The 16,642-nt window shown below is 45.1% G+C and overlaps 1 protein-coding gene across 2 annotated transcripts in view; it reads right to left on the reverse strand.

Moving 5' to 3' along the window:
* mdn1 (midasin AAA ATPase 1) overlaps positions 1 to 16,642 on the reverse strand; it is a 73,846-nt gene that overhangs the window by 39,302 nt on the left and 17,902 nt on the right. For both annotated transcript variants that reach the window (XR_004947279.1, XM_024291598.2), the window contains exons 22-45: positions 15,117 to 15,224; positions 14,706 to 14,857; positions 13,257 to 13,435; positions 12,200 to 12,408; positions 11,981 to 12,127; positions 11,772 to 11,913; positions 11,564 to 11,698; positions 10,131 to 10,260; positions 9,926 to 10,058; positions 9,633 to 9,763; positions 8,097 to 8,235; positions 7,887 to 8,001; positions 7,554 to 7,811; positions 7,283 to 7,480; positions 5,730 to 5,938; positions 5,537 to 5,659; positions 5,243 to 5,440; positions 2,687 to 2,794; positions 2,419 to 2,607; positions 1,233 to 1,322; positions 893 to 1,156; positions 551 to 815; positions 319 to 478; positions 136 to 252 (exon numbers count right to left, since the gene is read on the reverse strand). Coding sequence is in view for 1 of the 2 variants with exons in the window: in XM_024291598.2 (XP_024147366.1) it covers positions 136 to 252; positions 319 to 478; positions 551 to 815; positions 893 to 1,156; positions 1,233 to 1,322; positions 2,419 to 2,607; positions 2,687 to 2,794; positions 5,243 to 5,440; positions 5,537 to 5,659; positions 5,730 to 5,938; positions 7,283 to 7,480; positions 7,554 to 7,811; positions 7,887 to 8,001; positions 8,097 to 8,235; positions 9,633 to 9,763; positions 9,926 to 10,058; positions 10,131 to 10,260; positions 11,564 to 11,698; positions 11,772 to 11,913; positions 11,981 to 12,127; positions 12,200 to 12,408; positions 13,257 to 13,435; positions 14,706 to 14,857; positions 15,117 to 15,224 (3,899 nt within the window). In the remaining variant the exon portion in view is untranslated. The remainder of the gene's footprint in view (positions 1 to 135; positions 253 to 318; positions 479 to 550; positions 816 to 892; positions 1,157 to 1,232; positions 1,323 to 2,418; positions 2,608 to 2,686; positions 2,795 to 5,242; positions 5,441 to 5,536; positions 5,660 to 5,729; positions 5,939 to 7,282; positions 7,481 to 7,553; positions 7,812 to 7,886; positions 8,002 to 8,096; positions 8,236 to 9,632; positions 9,764 to 9,925; positions 10,059 to 10,130; positions 10,261 to 11,563; positions 11,699 to 11,771; positions 11,914 to 11,980; positions 12,128 to 12,199; positions 12,409 to 13,256; positions 13,436 to 14,705; positions 14,858 to 15,116; positions 15,225 to 16,642) is intronic.

A 16,642-nucleotide genomic window follows, 5' to 3' on the forward strand; every position in this document is an offset into this window, starting at 1 on the left:
GCGTTTCCTAAAGTTATGAGATTTCCGCTTCCTCCTGGAGATGGATTTTGGAGCCATCTTGCATGTACTCAGAGGCCTCTCTATCTCGAAGCCTCTGCCGACCACAGCAGCTGTCAGGATAGCAACAGCACTAACCTGAAGTTGGGGTGAGGGGAGATCTTGGGGGTCTTCCCGTCGATGACCCCCCGCTCACTGACGGTCAGCGAGCCGTTGGGTTCCAGCAGAGCATTGAGGCGGTCCAGGACTGAGGCACTGAGCACAAAGACAGCATAAATACGGCCTCACAGCACACATGATGGAGCCTCTCTGATGTTCAACCTGCAGAAGTTGACGTTGTCCATGAGCAGCCAGTCCCCGGCCTGCAGAGCCTGGACCAGCATGCCGTCCAGCCACTCGAAGCCCCCGTTCGTCCGTCGGTCCTCCTGCTGAGCCATGCGCCGCTTCAGCAGCGTGAAGTCCCTCTGCAGCGTGGACAGGTCTGGAAGTGAAGACCTGCGTTACAAGCGGGAATGCTGGAGGCTACCATCAGGTTCCAGGTTCAGGTGGTTACCAGCAAAGACTTTGAGCTTGGCGTTGAGTTTGTGCAGGAGGACGACGATGACCTCCAGCTTGTTGAGAGCCTCAGAACTGAGCGCCCCTCCGGTCCTCTGCAGACCCTCGTCCTTCTGCCACCGGCAGAACAGCCCCCACGAGTGCAGCAGGAACTCTGTGTCCCGGATTCCCACTTCCAGCGACATCAGGCCACGCCTTGTTACCATGGCAACGGCATCCTCCACCGTCTCCAGCACCTGCTGCCACTGCCGTATGATGTCCACCTGGAGATGGTGCAAAATAATGCTGAGTTTGTCTTCCCTTTTTGTCAAGAAGCCTGAAGACAAAGGTTCCCTGGTACCTGCTCGAAGCCCCCCAGCAGCTCTGTGGTGTCCATGGCGCTGTTCATGGCCATAACTCTGAGGCGGCGCCCCGTCAGCAGCGCCAGCAGCCTCACCAGGCTGGTCTTCCCGCTGCCCGTGGGGCCCACCAGGATGGCCATCCAGCCCATCTCCACACACTTCATCAGGGATTCCAGCGGCCGCAGAGCCTGGTGTGTGATGGACAGGGGGGGGTCCAGAGCCAGCGCGGAGCCTCCACTGCGAGGCAGCACGGAGAAACCCACCTGCAGCAACCGAGCAGAAACCCATGAAACACCAGCAAGTTTGGCTAAAAAACGGATAAGGGTTGAAATGGCAAACCTGCAAACTGAGAGGCGTGATGTGGAAATGCCTGGAGCCGCAGTACGGAGAGCAGTCCTCACCAAACACCTCCCTGAACACCAGCAGCACCTGAACCAAGACCAGACTAATCACACCGAGTCACCTAAAGTCAGTCCATAGGGCTGCCACAAAGTCACCTGTGATAAAGTCACGTGGCACCGGAAGCGCGGTCCCAACGCTTCTCGCGAGAACGCAAGGAACCTGAGGGACCGGGAGCTCTGGCGGTCATCCATGATTGATAGAACCGTAGTTACATACATAACTTTCGTTAAGTCCTGCTACTGCTGGAACCTTTTCCATCCAGTCCTTCTGCTCACCTGGCAGGTGTGACCAATGTGGCTTAATTGGTTCCTGCTGGCTATTTAAGACAGAAGAAGCCACACCAAGGCAGGAGGGAGCAGAGCAGCAGGCTGAGGAGCTGGTTTGTTTTGTTTTCCTTTTCCTCTCTCTCTCTCTTGTCCTCAGCACCCTTAGGCTGCTGGGTTTTATTTTAGTTTGGGGTTGGACCTTGATAGTCTTAGTTTGTGGGCTTTGTTTGTTTGTTTTCTTTAGGTAGTTTTGGTTAGGGGGAGCAGCTGACTCAGACGGTCGACATGGCTGGATCAGCAGTCTCCGGACTTATTTAATGTTTGGCAAAGGTCCCAAGTCCCTTTTTTTGTCTTTTTGTTTAACCAACACACTAAGTGCTTTTCTTTGTTTCCCTTATTTAATAAACTGTGTTCCTTTTTCTCACTGATGTCCAGTTTTTATGTTCCCATTTTTGGTTTTACTCCTAGACCTGAGCCAGGTCTGCCCATCGAGGCCGTAACACTATCATTAGCGTTATGCTAACTAAAAATAAAGACAAATTAGATGGTAGTTTATTACACTTTTAATGAATCGTGGAGTCTCTGCCCTTCATTAATTTATGGTATGAAAACAAATGAGGTCAGCATCTGAAACGAGGAACTATTTTCCACTAAAGATATTTTCCACTATTTTTTTTTTGGTGCTAAACTCTCACAACTTTGTTTAATTTTACTAAGCTGACTCCATGTGATACAAGGTAACGACTAATCGACTATTACAGTCGTTGACTAATCGTGGCAGCCCAACAGTCCATAGAGACAAACTTTACCTCCGTAAAGGTGAAGTACAGGTGGCGCGGTTGTGTGGAGCAGCGTACCTGAGCCTTATCGGCCTCACTCCTCATCCTGTCTGCATAAACCAAGCCCACGTGTTGGCCCGGGTTGTGACGTCCAGGCGACTGGTCGTTCTGCATCAGCTGGCACCAGCGGAACATGTCGCGCAGGTTGAACTCCCAGGGACTGCCCTGCTGGCCCCACAGCCTCTGCACACACACCTCCTGAACCAGCTGCAGGGCGAGGGGGCAGAAGTGGCTCAGGAAATGGTTAGAAGCCTCCCAGTGAGCACGGAGCTGAGGAAACACCTACCCTGTTACTGAACTCCACCATCTTCACCAGGATCTTATCGTCAATGTTGGGGAAGATAGAATCTGCTATGAACTCCATGTCTTCACTGCTGAGTTGGTCCACAAAAACCTGCAAACAGAGTTAACTTGAGAGAAATCCAGACTTAATGGAATACAGCTTAGGTAATAGAGATGTTCTAACATTAGTGATGCTGACAGATTTAGCATGATCTCCTAAAAGGAAGACGTTATGCATGCACAGCTGCGTGCATGTGCTGCAGGTTTTTGGGTTGAGCTCGTAGAGGATTGTAGAGGAGCGGCTGCACCTTAAAGGGAGCGCAGGTGTGTCCTACAGCGCCCTTACGGCTCATACGGCCACCTTAAGAGATCCCATGACAAAGGAACATACAATCCAAACAATCCTAACAGTGAGGATGACACACTTCTCATGTAGACGGCACTAATTAACTCCATGATCAGTCTGCAGGATTTGGAAACATTAAAATCTCTACGACACACCTGTGATCCTCATGATCTGACATCACAGAGTGAGTACCGCCCCTTTCAGGAAGAGTCTGCACTGACAGCTCCACCCCCAGTCTAAAGGTGCATTCACACCGAACGCGATTCACGCAAAAAAATTCACGTGCCCCGCCCCTCTTTCATCGCGTGACGACTTCACTGCTTGTTGTCTGTCAAAAAATGTGCTCTTGAGCTTGACGCTGCAGCCACATATAGGAGGAGCTACCAGCTAATGTTTCCAGTATGATCGCTATCAGTAATCATGTCTCCATGTTTGGGTTTATATGATTATTGTTAAAAGATTTTCCCGGTACAGGGGGTTGTGTCTGTATGACAGCCGCTTCCACTGTGTTTCTGTGACTCATATTAACCCAAAAGGGAAAAAAGTAACTTTGGAGACCTTTTTCCTTTTTCTTTAATGTCTCTATGAGGCCCGAGCCGGCAGATTCCTCACCCCGCAGCAGCTCTCTGTCTGCCGATATATCAAGGAGTGAACTCCGGAGAAAGCCGTAGATCTGTCCAGAGTCTCTCCCGCCTTCACCCCAAAGTATCCGGATGAGCTCTGAGAACCTGCAGCTCCAACGGATTAATAGTTGGAAGTTTAAGACAAAAACTCTCGCTTTGGATTAATATTCTGCCTGTCGATTGAGTCACTGAAATTGTCACATGCCCAAAGTTGATTGGCAGATGCGAAGCAGCGACCTGTCAAACTTCAGATATTTAAATTTGGGATGCGCCGCTCGATTTCATGCCCCGTCACTGAAATATTTTTGATTAACGTTTAATTCAATTTTACCTTCATATGTAGCCTTTAAATGAATGTCTTGTGTCTTTGAATGTTTTCCCAGACACCTAAGTGCTTGTTAAAATACCAAGGGAGGACTTTAGGGAGTATTTGACGTAAATATAGCCTTGAAGTGCCCTCCTCTCTCAGGAAGAGCTGGACACAGATCGCACGTAGGCCTCTGAGGTAATGGTTGACTTTACTAATTTGGGCATGATGTGGGATGTGCAACATTGCTTTGAAGTTGTTTGTGTAGCTCTATGAAGTCCCATGCATCTCCTCAGTTCATTGAAATCCTCTGTGAATGAGCTTCCCTATACGCTCGTACCGCGTGCATTATTTTGAGTTGTTATTAAATACTTGTGTTAATCCTAAAGTGTGTCTGTTCTTTCATCGGATTCAACAATTTTCCACCACACACTCAAATCGTGCTGTTGCCAGACCTTCTTGCCGTGCCCATCGCCGAAGTAATTGAGATCACCTCATGTCACGTCAGTTCCATTGACGTAACATTAAAACTGGCCGCCTCAAACGGCCTTCAGTGTGAACTCACCTTAACACCAACACCCAATTTCTCCACAGAGCTAGGAATGATTAGCAAAAAACTTCAATTTTAGGTGCAGAATACAGTATATCTTCCAGTTGTGTCCTGTCTTCAATAAACTCCAGCTCAAACAGGTGTTTGGTACTTTAGACTCGGGGCTCCTTTAGGACCACCCGTCCCCGTCGTGTACAGTCGTGAAGACCCCGAGTGGATTTGTGTTGTGATCCAGTGTCGTGATGGCCGGGGCTACTAAAGGAAGATTTTTGGATGTGCATCCATCTTTGAAACAATGTGGATACTGTTTATTTTCGTGGGAGAAAGGAAGAAAGGAAAGCTCTAGGATGAAATGGGCATCAGCCACACACCATGGTAGGCGGAGCCTCAGAAATCGAGTCGTTTTACTTCTGGGTAGGAAAAACCTCAAGAAAAATAACTAATATATTAACAAATAATTTGTTTTTTAGTGTTCCAAAAGTAATATATGATCATATATATGGACATAGTTCACTTTGAAAGGCTGAAGAAAATCACAGTATGATTCCTTTAAGTGTTAATTACGAGCCCACAGAAAAATGTGCATGAACATTTCCTTTCTGCAGGTTTACGAGCGGTCTGTGACCTTCTTATTTCATGACCATTTTCACCTGCAGACAGACCGTATCCACCCATAGCGGGAACTGTGACAAGGCTTTAAGGAGTTGGATTTTCTCGACAGAGAAGTTTCTCACCTGAGTAAATCTGTTCAGGAAGGACTTGGGCAGGCCTTTGCGCCCCCCGCCCTGAGTGAAGGGGTTCTGGCAGCCAAAGATCTTTGTTTTTTCATGCTGAACCTGGAAGCTCAAACCCAGTTCAGGAATGTAGATCTCCGCTCTGTGATCAAAGCAGGCGTTCAGGCCCTCGAGGACCGACTGGGAAGCCAGGTTCAACTGTGAGAAGAAGACGGCCCGTCAGTTTATGTTGCTGCAGACTTCCTGTTAGACAGGCGGGTTTCTGCAGGTTTGTAAAGAAGATATTGTCTGTACCTCGTCCAGGACGACCCAGTGTCCTGCTTTCAGAGCGGCCAGGAGCGGGCCGTCACGCCATGCAAACTCTCCCCCCTTTCCTCCCTCCACGGGTAGATCCGTCCCGAACAGGTCGGTAACGTCCTGCCAAAGAGTCCGCCGTTAACCTCTCAGCCCTGCAGACCTTCAGGACAGACCCAAAGCTAATCCTTACCGTCTGCTCCGACAGGTTGATTCTGACCAGGTGATTTCCAGAAGCTTTGGCCAGCGCCGCCACCAGGCTGGTCTTCCCCACCCCGGGGGAGCCCTCCAGCAGCACCGGCCTCCGCAGCTTCAGCGCTCGCAGGAGCCTCTGGGCGTTCACGGCTGTGGTGCCCGCGGCGATGGCGTAATCCGCCAGGTCACGGCCATCGGTGCAAGGACCTTCAGGAAGAGGACACATCTGAACTGATCACACCCCTGCACGTCAGAGCTGTTAAAAACCTTCAACTGTGGCATCAGGGCACTTTCATCTACAAAACACAAAGGCTGACACTCTTTGTACGGGTGGAGGTTTCTTAGATGTAAATGTCCTGGTCGTACGTTCAGCTCCGTCAGAGAGGAAGGATGAAGGATGAATGAAAATGTCAAAAATTTAATAATAATTTTAGGTGAAAAAAGTGAATTTTAGGGAATAAGTTTATGTTTTGTCTTTTAGGTTAAAGGGTGACCAAACATGGAAGTTGGAGGCTGAAACCATCCACAGCTGAAATGTGAAAATCCAGTCAGAGGGGCGGGGCTTGGGGGCTGGACTGTAACCATTACTAGAGCTGCCGATCATGACGTCAAACTTCTGAAACGTACATGGTTTGACCAATCCCAAAATCCAACTGTCATGCCTCGGTTCATCCATTAGGGGGCAGCACACAGACGTTTTTTAACTATATTTTCAAGAATTAGTTGTTTATTAATTTTTATTTTAGTTTATTTTAATTTAGAGAGGTCAACAGACAAAAAAAAGCTGATTTACGGTTACACTTTAAAATGTTTTCATGAAAGTCAAGAACACGACTCCCAGGGAGGAGTCAGAAGAGAAATAGTCATGAAGCTGGGTCGTCATCCATGACTGTTGTCACGGTAGATTGGTCAAAGATGCAGTGAAGTTGTGATGAAAATGTAAAGCTGCAGGGTGAGGAACAAATCTCAGGTTTGCTTGAATTTGTGCTAATAGCTGCGATCGCAACAAATTGAAATCCTGGAGGGACTGACTCATGGGAAACTTTTAAATCCAAAGGAGCTGCGGGAATTTCCCAGGAGGGGAGAGCAGATGAAGAACACGCAGCCAGTCCGCGACACCCACACACACACAGTTAACCTGCATGGAGAAATGTCATCTGCTCTACATTTCTAAATTTATAGGCAAAGACAGAGTTTTTAATTTTCTGTATCGATGAACATGTTGACGAGTTTTACTGATTCACAAAGACTTGTAACATCCTTAGTAGTAGGTGATTAAAACAAGAAGGTGGATATTAAATTTACTGTAATTATTGTTGTGGGTTGGGAAGTCGGCAGTAAGACAAGGGGTCCCAGGGCAGAGCTCTGGGGCACCCCACTGTAAGCTAAACTCAAAGCATTTTGATGCAGGAAGTGAGAGAGCTTTTGGAAAAGTTCACATGACCTGAATGAGTTTTTTTTACATGTGTTAAATACATATAAACGAGCAGGAAACAAACACTCCGAATCTTCAGATGTAGAGTATTTCTTGGATGTTGTCAGAATCCAAACCTAAGGCGATGTAGAAGGGATCGATGCCAAAGAAGTCCTCTCCCCACCGAGGCTGCCGTGGCAGCCGGCTGTCATAGACCCTCAGTGCGTCCAGCATTCCTCCATCCAGTTCAGTCAGTTTACTTAACCTCTGCTGCAGGAAGCCGAGGCACAACCGGCGAGCCAGGAGAGCGCCGTCTGCACAGGATGCCGTGGTTCCTGCACAGACGCAGAGAAACTTTCCCAAACACGTCCTTGGAGACATCAGCAGAATCAAAACCCGCCGGCTCACCTGAACCGATGCTGTCGATGTAAACCAAACACGCAGCGTGAATAAAGGCAGTGACCCAGTCCAGTCTGAGGTCCCACTCCATTTCCTCGTCTTCCACAGGCCCCATGGTCATGAGGCCATCCTCGTCCCGCTCGCTCACGGCGTTGAGGAAGTCGACCCAGGACAAGACGTCCCTGACGCTGAGGATGCAGCGCCGGCCGAAGTCCTGGTGGGTTAGCCAGTCGATGAAATCCAGCATCAGCTCTGCGACGTCCCGTCCTGCATCAGGTCAGCAGAGGATGAGGATAACAGCAGCACTTTAAACATGAAGATCATTTCCAGACACTGCTCCACCTTTGAGCGAGAGGTCCGAGTGCAGGTTATGGTGGATGATCTGAACCAGGTCAGAGCGGCTGTTGCTCTGAGGGCACCAGATCTCAGTGAAGCGGTTCCGGAGGGCAGGAGACAGCTGTCCAAACACACACGCGTCACTTCTCAGCATCATTCAGAGCGTCAAACATTTGAAACCGCTCAGGCTGCCGGCTTGGTTCTACCAACAAATACCTCCTTCTTGCCAAAGTCTCCTCCGGGGTTCATGGTGGCAACCAGACGGAAAGTCTCATGGGCTTTGATCAGCTCGACGTCGTTGTCATCGCCACTGCCCTTCTCTGCCAGGACGAGGCACTTCTCCGTCTCCAGAACACTGAAAACAAAGTTTCCTTCTAATCAACTGGAATCTGCACTGAAGATTTTCAACAAACAGGTTTCTTCTCACCAAACACGTAACAAGAACGTTGTGTTGTAGCTGGAACTAACTTAGCAAGAATTCAAAATGTTGTGAAGACTCCAGAATTTATTCTTTAATCATTTGAAAATGAAAACATGTAAATAAATCGTATTTTTAACTCATAAGATGTTCATACATGTCAGGAAAGTCTTCCTGAAACAGACTAAATCAGGGGTGTCGAACTCAATCCCACAAGGGGCCAAAATCCAAAACACACCTTAGGTAGCGGGACAAACAGGATAAACATCTATAGAACACTCTAAACTACATTTTTAAAACTTTAAAACCATAACTTTTTAAAATAATTATAAACTAGACATACAGCAGCCGATAACTGAAAACGCTGAAGTTGATAGTCAGCTTAAGTATTAGTTAAATGCCAAATTAGCCTAAAAAACAAAGAAAAAAACTTAGGTTAAACAAAACAGTTAGCATGTAGCTGAAATATTAGCTAAACTTCAAAACAGTCTAAAAAATCTTGGTAAATGGCAAAATAGTTCAAAAACCTAACAGAATGTCAATTTTAAAACTTTAAAACCATAACTTTTTAACATAATTATGAATCATAAAAAGGCAGAAATAATTCCAGAATAACATTCATAAAAAACCTCAGTAGATGCCAAATCAGCTAAAAAAAAACCTAGCACATTGCTTAATTACTAGCTAAATTCCAAAATATCCTAAAATTCCTCAGTAAATGAAATTGTTCAAAAATGTTAGGTTGTTACTAAAATAGAAGCTAAACTCTAAATCAGCTTTAAAAAAAAACGCAGTAGAAAACAAATTAGCCAAAAATGTTAGCGTGTTGCTAAAATATGAGCTAAACTCCACCTTTTTTTAAATTACTATCAAAGATGAAAACATAGTCCATGAATTTATTTAAATGCTCGTTGCTGATCTACTTAAAATTTGGAGTGTCCTGAAGAAGCTGAACATTTTGATACCAAGATTGCTGAAATCGCTGAAAGTGTGGTTGAGTTTACGTGCTGAAAAACGTACAGAAAGGAGCAGGAGAATCACCACAGCGTAAATGCTTACTGAGCAATCACACAACAATCTTCATTTCAGAAGCTTAGTACTCTTAGTGACTGGATTCTTAACTAAATTCCTAATTCTTGGTAAGAGCATTTTGGCAGATTTTTTGCCTTTTCCCAGAAAATCTTCCAATACGGCAGACATGTTTGACTTTTTTCTATTTTTGCAGTGATCACCTACAATGATGTGAGTGGACATGAAGGGCATCACGTCAAAACTATTGATTTCAAGCTTCTGTTTTGGGTTTTTCTGTTTTTTGTTGCCAGCGACTTTAGTACCTGTTGAGTCTTTCCAGCACAGAGTCGTCTGCCAGGGAGATCTCATCCATAAGGAAGACTCCTCCCCCTTTTAGGGCGAGGACCAAAGGCCCGTCGTGCCACTCAAACAGCCTGCCGTCTTCAGCGTCAGTCTGAGAGAAGAAAAAAAGCTCCTTCAATACTTTCAAATAAGTCTGAGATGCCTCCATCTGTTTACTCTGCTACTGCTTCAAGCAGCAGAACCTGAACTCCAGTGAAAGTTGAGTAGAGCTCCATCCAGACTGCTATGATGGAAACAGCAACCCGACCAGTACCTGATGGGAGTGTCTGACGGGTCGAAGGCCTCCAAGGAAGTCCGACGTCTCCATGTGGAGATGACAGTTGACCGAGTAGAGCTTCTGTCCAGCCAGAGCAGCAAACATCTGGCAGATGGTGGTTTTTCCACATCTGTTGAGGCACAAACAGCATCAGAATCGAGGCTTTCTGACTCCAGTGTTTGGACTTTCCTGTGGTTTGTACCCTGTATCTCCCACAAGCAGGACAGACTCGCCGAACCGCAGCGCCCGACCCACCAGCACGGCCAGCCGCCTCATGCCGCCAGTCCAGACCACATGACCAAACCCCTCTGGAACGCTGCCGACAGATGGACCTGCAGAGGAAGGAACCAAACCTTTAAGGAGCCTCTACAAATATTTAAGAACTTAGACGCTTTTCTGAAGATCATAATCCTCACAAAAAGAATGATTTAGGGTCGACTCTGGGGAGCTGAGCCTTCAGTCAGAGGAACATCAGTGGAGACAAATGTTCAGCCAACTACTTCAATTAGATATTAATTCATTTCCTGTTTTTCAAGAGTAAAATAAACAAGCTTTTCTAGCATCTCAGCTGCAACCATGTCACTGTCTACTTTCTTTCATTGAGGCAGCTTAGAATCGAGTCTTTTCTTCTCATAGAGGAGAGGCATACTCCTGGTTTCTCTTCTTTGCTCCCCTTAATGACCCATCTAATCGCAGGACTGTAGGCGACCTGTCTGGAGGATGCATGTGGGACTTGAACCCTCAACTTCTCAGACTGATGAAGCCACTTGGATGAGCAGCATAACGTTTTTACTGAGAGCTAGGGGATAATATTATGGGATACAATAAATCCCCCATATCAAAGAGCGCTCCGATGTTCACAATGTGATATAAAATGGCATTAAAGCTTCCATTGGCCGACTCGCGAGTCACAGCTCAAGGCCGTGAGTCCAGACCAAGAGATTTGAGTCAAAACGCACGTGATTTGGTCGCGACCCACAAGGTTAGAGTTGTAACACCCACAAGGTTAGAGTCGCGACCCACGAGATTTGGTTGCGGGCTCACGAGATGTGAGTCGGGCGAGCCACTGGAAATGGGTCAAAGCTGCTTGCAACCCCTGCTGTCTCTCTTTGTCTTTCTGTTTGGAAGTTTTAGAAATCAGATTTCAATAAGGTTCTCGCAAAAAAAAATCATGATGCAGTTGATCAGGAAATGCCCAACTTCAAAAGATGAGGAAACTAAATCTAAAGTTTTAAGAAAGTTCCGAAGGTCAAATGAGCAGATGACCCCTTTAGAAACCACCTTTAAAGGCCTACTCCAATGAAAATGCTGTTTTTGGTGCTTTTAACGTGTTCTTGTTGTATTTTCTCATGATGAAGGACATCATGAAAATTTAAATTAAAACTGTATTTCCGAGAATTGCTTTATTCAAATTTTTGTGAATCAAAAACAGACAAAAAAATGAAGTTGGAAAAAGATCATATTCTGCAGAAACTGTGTCCTAAATTTAGGTAAAAATGGAATAATCATTGTTAAAAGATCCCTGGGAATACTTTTCCAACGGATCAAGAGGGGATCAGAGTGGAACTTTGGGTGCTTCAGGCTGGGTGGACTTCCTCTGCTGAGTCAGCATGTGGTGCTGAGGTTTCTACTCACTGAACTGCATGGTGACCTGTTCCTGACAGAACAGGGCTTCGGGGTTCACCTTCCTCTTGAAATGCTTCTCCAAGGTGGACAGGATGGTGACCTCCTCCTCCGGCCTCCTGACCCGTCCCGCCAGCAGCATGTATCCTATCAGAGGAGCAAGCATCCCCTCAGAGCCTCCATCAAGCAGGTTAAGGAGATCAAAACGGAAACAACTCACCGTCATCTGCTAGATGCTGCAGCCAGTCCCGAGAGGCCTCCGTCTGCTCCTCCAGCCGGTAGCGGTCGGCCCAGCGGAACAGGTCTCTGAGCGTGATGAAGCCGTGCTTCCCCGCAAACACAGAAGATCCTCTGCGTAAAGACTGAGGGGGGGTCAGCAGGTTTAGAGTGTGGATCTGTCAGAGCGGATCTTACAGAGACTGCAGGTACCTGAAGGTCCAGCATGACCTTGACCAGCTTGGAGCAGTAGGATGGAGGCAGGCTGCACCTCTGATGAAGGATGCTCTCCAGCTCTTCACTGGGGAGCTCGTCGAAGTGAAGCTCCACAAAGCGGTTCCTGAAGGCTCGGGAGAGCACCTGGATGGAGGTGGAGCAGATTTTTGGGCTGCTAAGCAACTACACTCCTTCCTCTTAATGTCCCTCCATTACCTTCCTGCCGCCGTACAGGCCGGGCGGGTTCTGCGTCGCGAACAGCATGAACCTGGGGTGGGCCTTCACCACCTCCTGAGTCTCGGCCACAAAGAGCTCCCTGTTGTCGTCCAGCAGTCGGTTCAGCGCCTCCAGGACGTCGGTGGGGGCGAGGTTCAGCTCGTCCAGGATGATCCAGTAACCTTTCCTCATGGCGTCAATCAGAACCCCTGAAGGGAACCGGCAGCAGAACATTAGAGCGAGTTGAACAGGGGTGTCGAACTCACACGGGGGCCAAAACCCAAAACACACCTTCGATCGCAGACCAAACAAGATAAACATTTATTGAACACTGTAAAGCTACATTTTTAAAACTTTAAAACTGTAACTTTTTAACATAATTATGTACTAGACATATAGCATTACCTGTGATAATGCTAGCAAAAAGCCAAATTAGTCTAAAAAAAAAAACTAAAAAAAAAAACCCTAGGTTAGCCAAAAACAACTAGAATGTTGCTGCAAAACAAGCTAAACTTAAAAAAAAAGAAAAAAGAAAAGTCTAAATTAGCCAAAATAGCTGAAATATTAGCTAAACTCTAAATTAGCCTAAAAAAATCTTAGTAAATGTCAAAATAGTCCAAAAAGCTAGCAGAATGCCCATTTTGAAAACATAATTATAAATAATAAAAACGCAGGAATATTATTCCAGAATAAATCATCCTAAACCTTAAATAACTTTTAATATTTTACTCTCCGTGAAAATATATTTTGTCAATATTAAACAAATAAGAAGTGAGTGCAAGATAACATCAGGCCATTAATAACAATAAAATAAAATGATCTGGAGGGCCGGATCCGGCCCCCGGGCCTTGACTCTGACACACGTGGAATAGAAGGACCAAACACATTCCAGCTTTTACGTTTTTATAATAATTTGCTAACATTTTTTCTGATTCTCTGAGTTTTTGCATTAGCATAACTTTACAGAGGAGGAGGATTCAAACCCTCATAATCCAGGCTCCTATCAGACACTGTTGTTGATCGCAAAGAAACACAAATGTGCGCTGTGGTTCCATACCCTCTTTGAACACCAGCTTGCCCCGGCTGTCTGAAGAGTAGCAGCCGATGTACTCCTGGATGTCGGTGTGCTCGTGGTTGTTGATCCTCACGCACTGGTTCCCTGTGGCGGCGGCCAGGAAGCGGATGAGGCTGGTCTTTCCCACGGAAGTCTCCCCCTGGATCAGGACCGGGTGGGTCCTGCGAGGTCGAAGGGGTTGATGGGAGGGCAGGGCATTGATCAGCCATCGGCTCTATGTCGGCCGATGCTGTAACCAGACTGACCTACAGCGCTATTGAGTGACAGACTGAGTCCCGATGCAGCCAGGCTGCAGCCAGGCTGCTCCACTGGTATACATACACACTCACCAGGTTCATGTAGAGGATCAACTCCAACTATTAACATGGTGGACTTGAATAATGCTAAACAATTAGTGCTTTGCAATCTGCCATTAAAGTGAAGCTCAATCTGAAGTACAAACAAACCTTCAAGAACTGCCTAAAATAAAAAAGATTACAATTTTAACCTTTCAAAATAAAATCCAAACCATAACATTAAATTTAGTTTTCTAAATTTCTGTCCAAATTCATGTTTGTTTGAGCTCAGTTATCTGCAAATGAATGTCAATAACTTAAATATCCTTGTAAAATCTTCAAAGCCAAAGTGCTGATGGGACATCTCCAAAGGGAGGTTACTTCTGCTTAAACTTTTCAAGTGGTTTTATTTCTGTTCCTGTGTTTATTTAGGTGAACCCATCGGAGCTCATGTAATGGCTTTGGACTAATCTATTGATTCCTTTGTCAATGTGTCACAACGTTTTGGTAGCAGCTGTTTCTACATCTGACAAAATAAAAATCTATGTTCCTGTGCTTATCGAAAAGGATTTTCTGCTTCAGCTTTTAGTAAAAAAACAACAAACTTTTAAATGAAGTTGAATCTGAATCCTTAGTAATTCTGACATACTAAAGTTTTGTTTTTAAATCATTTTAGGAAAACTGCAATATTTATGTATGGCATTACCTGTGATAATGCTAGAAGCTGAACGTAGATGCTGAAGACGCTGAAACTGATATCTAGCTGAAAATGCTGAAGCTGAGAGCTGAAAATCCCGAAGCCGAAAACTTGCTAAAATATTAGCTAAATGCCAAATTAGCAAAAAAAAAATAGAAAAATGTCTAATTTTGGCAAAACAGTTAGCAAATTGTTAAACTATTAGCTAAACTCAAAATGTTGCCAAAACAGCTAGATATTTGTTACATTATTAGTTAAACTCTAAATTAGCCAAAACAGCTAAAATTATAGCTAAACTCAAAATTATCCTAAAAAAAATGCATGGGCTCTTCAGGACCACAACCCTCACCAAAACTCTACAGGCTGAAATCTGAAGCTCAGCATTGAATTCTGCTGCATGAGAAGAGATTCCCCCTCCTCCTCCTCTTCCTCTTCCTCCTCCTCTCGTGTCACGCTTACCCCGCTGAGACCACTCGGGCCAGGTCGCATAGGTTGAGCTTGACCGAAGTGGTCAGGATGTAGCTCGGGTCCAGAGCTGGCTCCATCTCACCCTGAGACACCCAGTAACCCTCGATGTGCACGCTGGGCCGGCCGGGGGGGGCTGGGATGGACTGAACGAGGAAAGACATCCGGTTCAGACCTGACCTCATGGTTTTTCGTTTCGTTGGAGAATTATGAAACAAGTTTTTACATTTTAACCTCAAATCCTTCATTCTAACAAACAAGCAGCTTCATAAGTCTCACTCCAGCGATCACAAAGAAACAAAAATATCTGTAGATGTAGCACACAAATGCTGCTGTTCACTCCATCTACTGCTGAATGAACCGCTCTGACTGCTCTTCAGAAAGGAAACTCCATGACAGTCTCACCTGTTTGAGACATTTGGTGTTCCCCATCAGGATGTGCTGACAGACCAGCTTCTGGACCCGGGGGTGCGAGCTTCTGTCCAGCTGGGTCAGGAAGCTCAGGCAGAAACCCTGATGGTCACACAGACACAAACAGTAGAATGACAAACCATCAAGCCTCCTCTGTAGAAATAAACTAACAATTCCTCTCTGCTGTTTGGAATGAAGGCTAAACACATGGACAAAAACAACCTGAAATAAGAAAGATTTTAGGCTTATTTAGCTAAAGTAGCAGAAAAGAAACAACTAAATAAGTATGTTAACTTTTCTTGTAACTTTTTTTTTTCTATGTAACTTTTCTTTCTGAAAAGGGCAAAAGTTCAGGAAAAAATGCAAAATGGTAATTTATCTGAAGAATGTCAAAGGTCAAGCCTAAAAGATGCTTTATTTAAAATACTGATAAAAGGCCTAATTGATTTACAACTAATAATTCAGAGTTAATTCTTAATTAAATGAATAAATAAGAAATGGGTAAAAAAAAAGAAGACATTTACAAATGCTGAATACTGTTTTCAAATGCACATCAACTAAAAAAAATGATTAAAACAGTAGAAAAAATATGACATTTTGGAACAAATGCTGACTATAAAAGTTGCATTATCTGTAATTGCTAAGGGATTTGCTTAATGCAAATATTATAATGCAAATATTTGATTAATGCTAAAGTTGCTAAAGGACTTAAAATTGCAGAAAGTGCACAGAGAATTTGAAGAATTTATTGAAAACTGATAAAATTGCAAAACATTTAAAAATGCGTAAAATATATGAATCAACCCAAAACATTACTAAAATACTAGCTTAACTCGAAAATATCCCAAAAAGCCTCGGTAGCTGCCAACTTAGCTAAAAAAGCTAACACCTTTACAAAAAATGATAGCTTAACTCAGAATTAGCCCCAAAACCTCAGTAGATGCCACATTAGCCAAAACAGCTAGCACGTTGCTGAAACACTGGCTTAAATCATAATTAGCCTCGCGATCATCAGTAGAAGCCAAATTAGCCAAAAAAAGCTAGCATGTCGCTAAAGTACTAGATTAACTTAGAACCAGCCCAAAAAACTTCAGGAGACGCCAAAATGGCCAAAAAAGTTAGCATGTTGCTAAAATACTAGCTTAATGCAGAATTAGCCTTAAAACCTCAACAGAAGCCAAATTAGCCAAAGAATCTACCACGTTTCACCGGGGACTCCGGCTTCCTCCCACCGTCCAAAAACATGCTTCATAGGTTAATTGGTGACTCTAAATTGCCCCTAGGTGTGAATGTGAGAGTGGATGTGTGTGTGATTGAGGCCCTGAGACAGACTGGAGACCTGTCCAGGGTGTACCCCGCCTTCGCCCATCAGTAGCCGGGATAGGCTCCGGCACCCCGCGACCCCGAAAGGGACGAAGCGGTTAAGATAATGGATCTACCACGTTGCTAGAATATTTGCTAAACTCATAATTGTATATAAAAAAATATGCCAAATTAGCCAAAAACATTAGCATGGTGCT

This window comes from Oryzias melastigma, linkage group LG24, assembly GCF_002922805.2.
Source record: "Oryzias melastigma strain HK-1 linkage group LG24, ASM292280v2, whole genome shotgun sequence".
Taxonomy (NCBI): domain Eukaryota; kingdom Metazoa; phylum Chordata; class Actinopteri; order Beloniformes; family Adrianichthyidae; genus Oryzias; species Oryzias melastigma.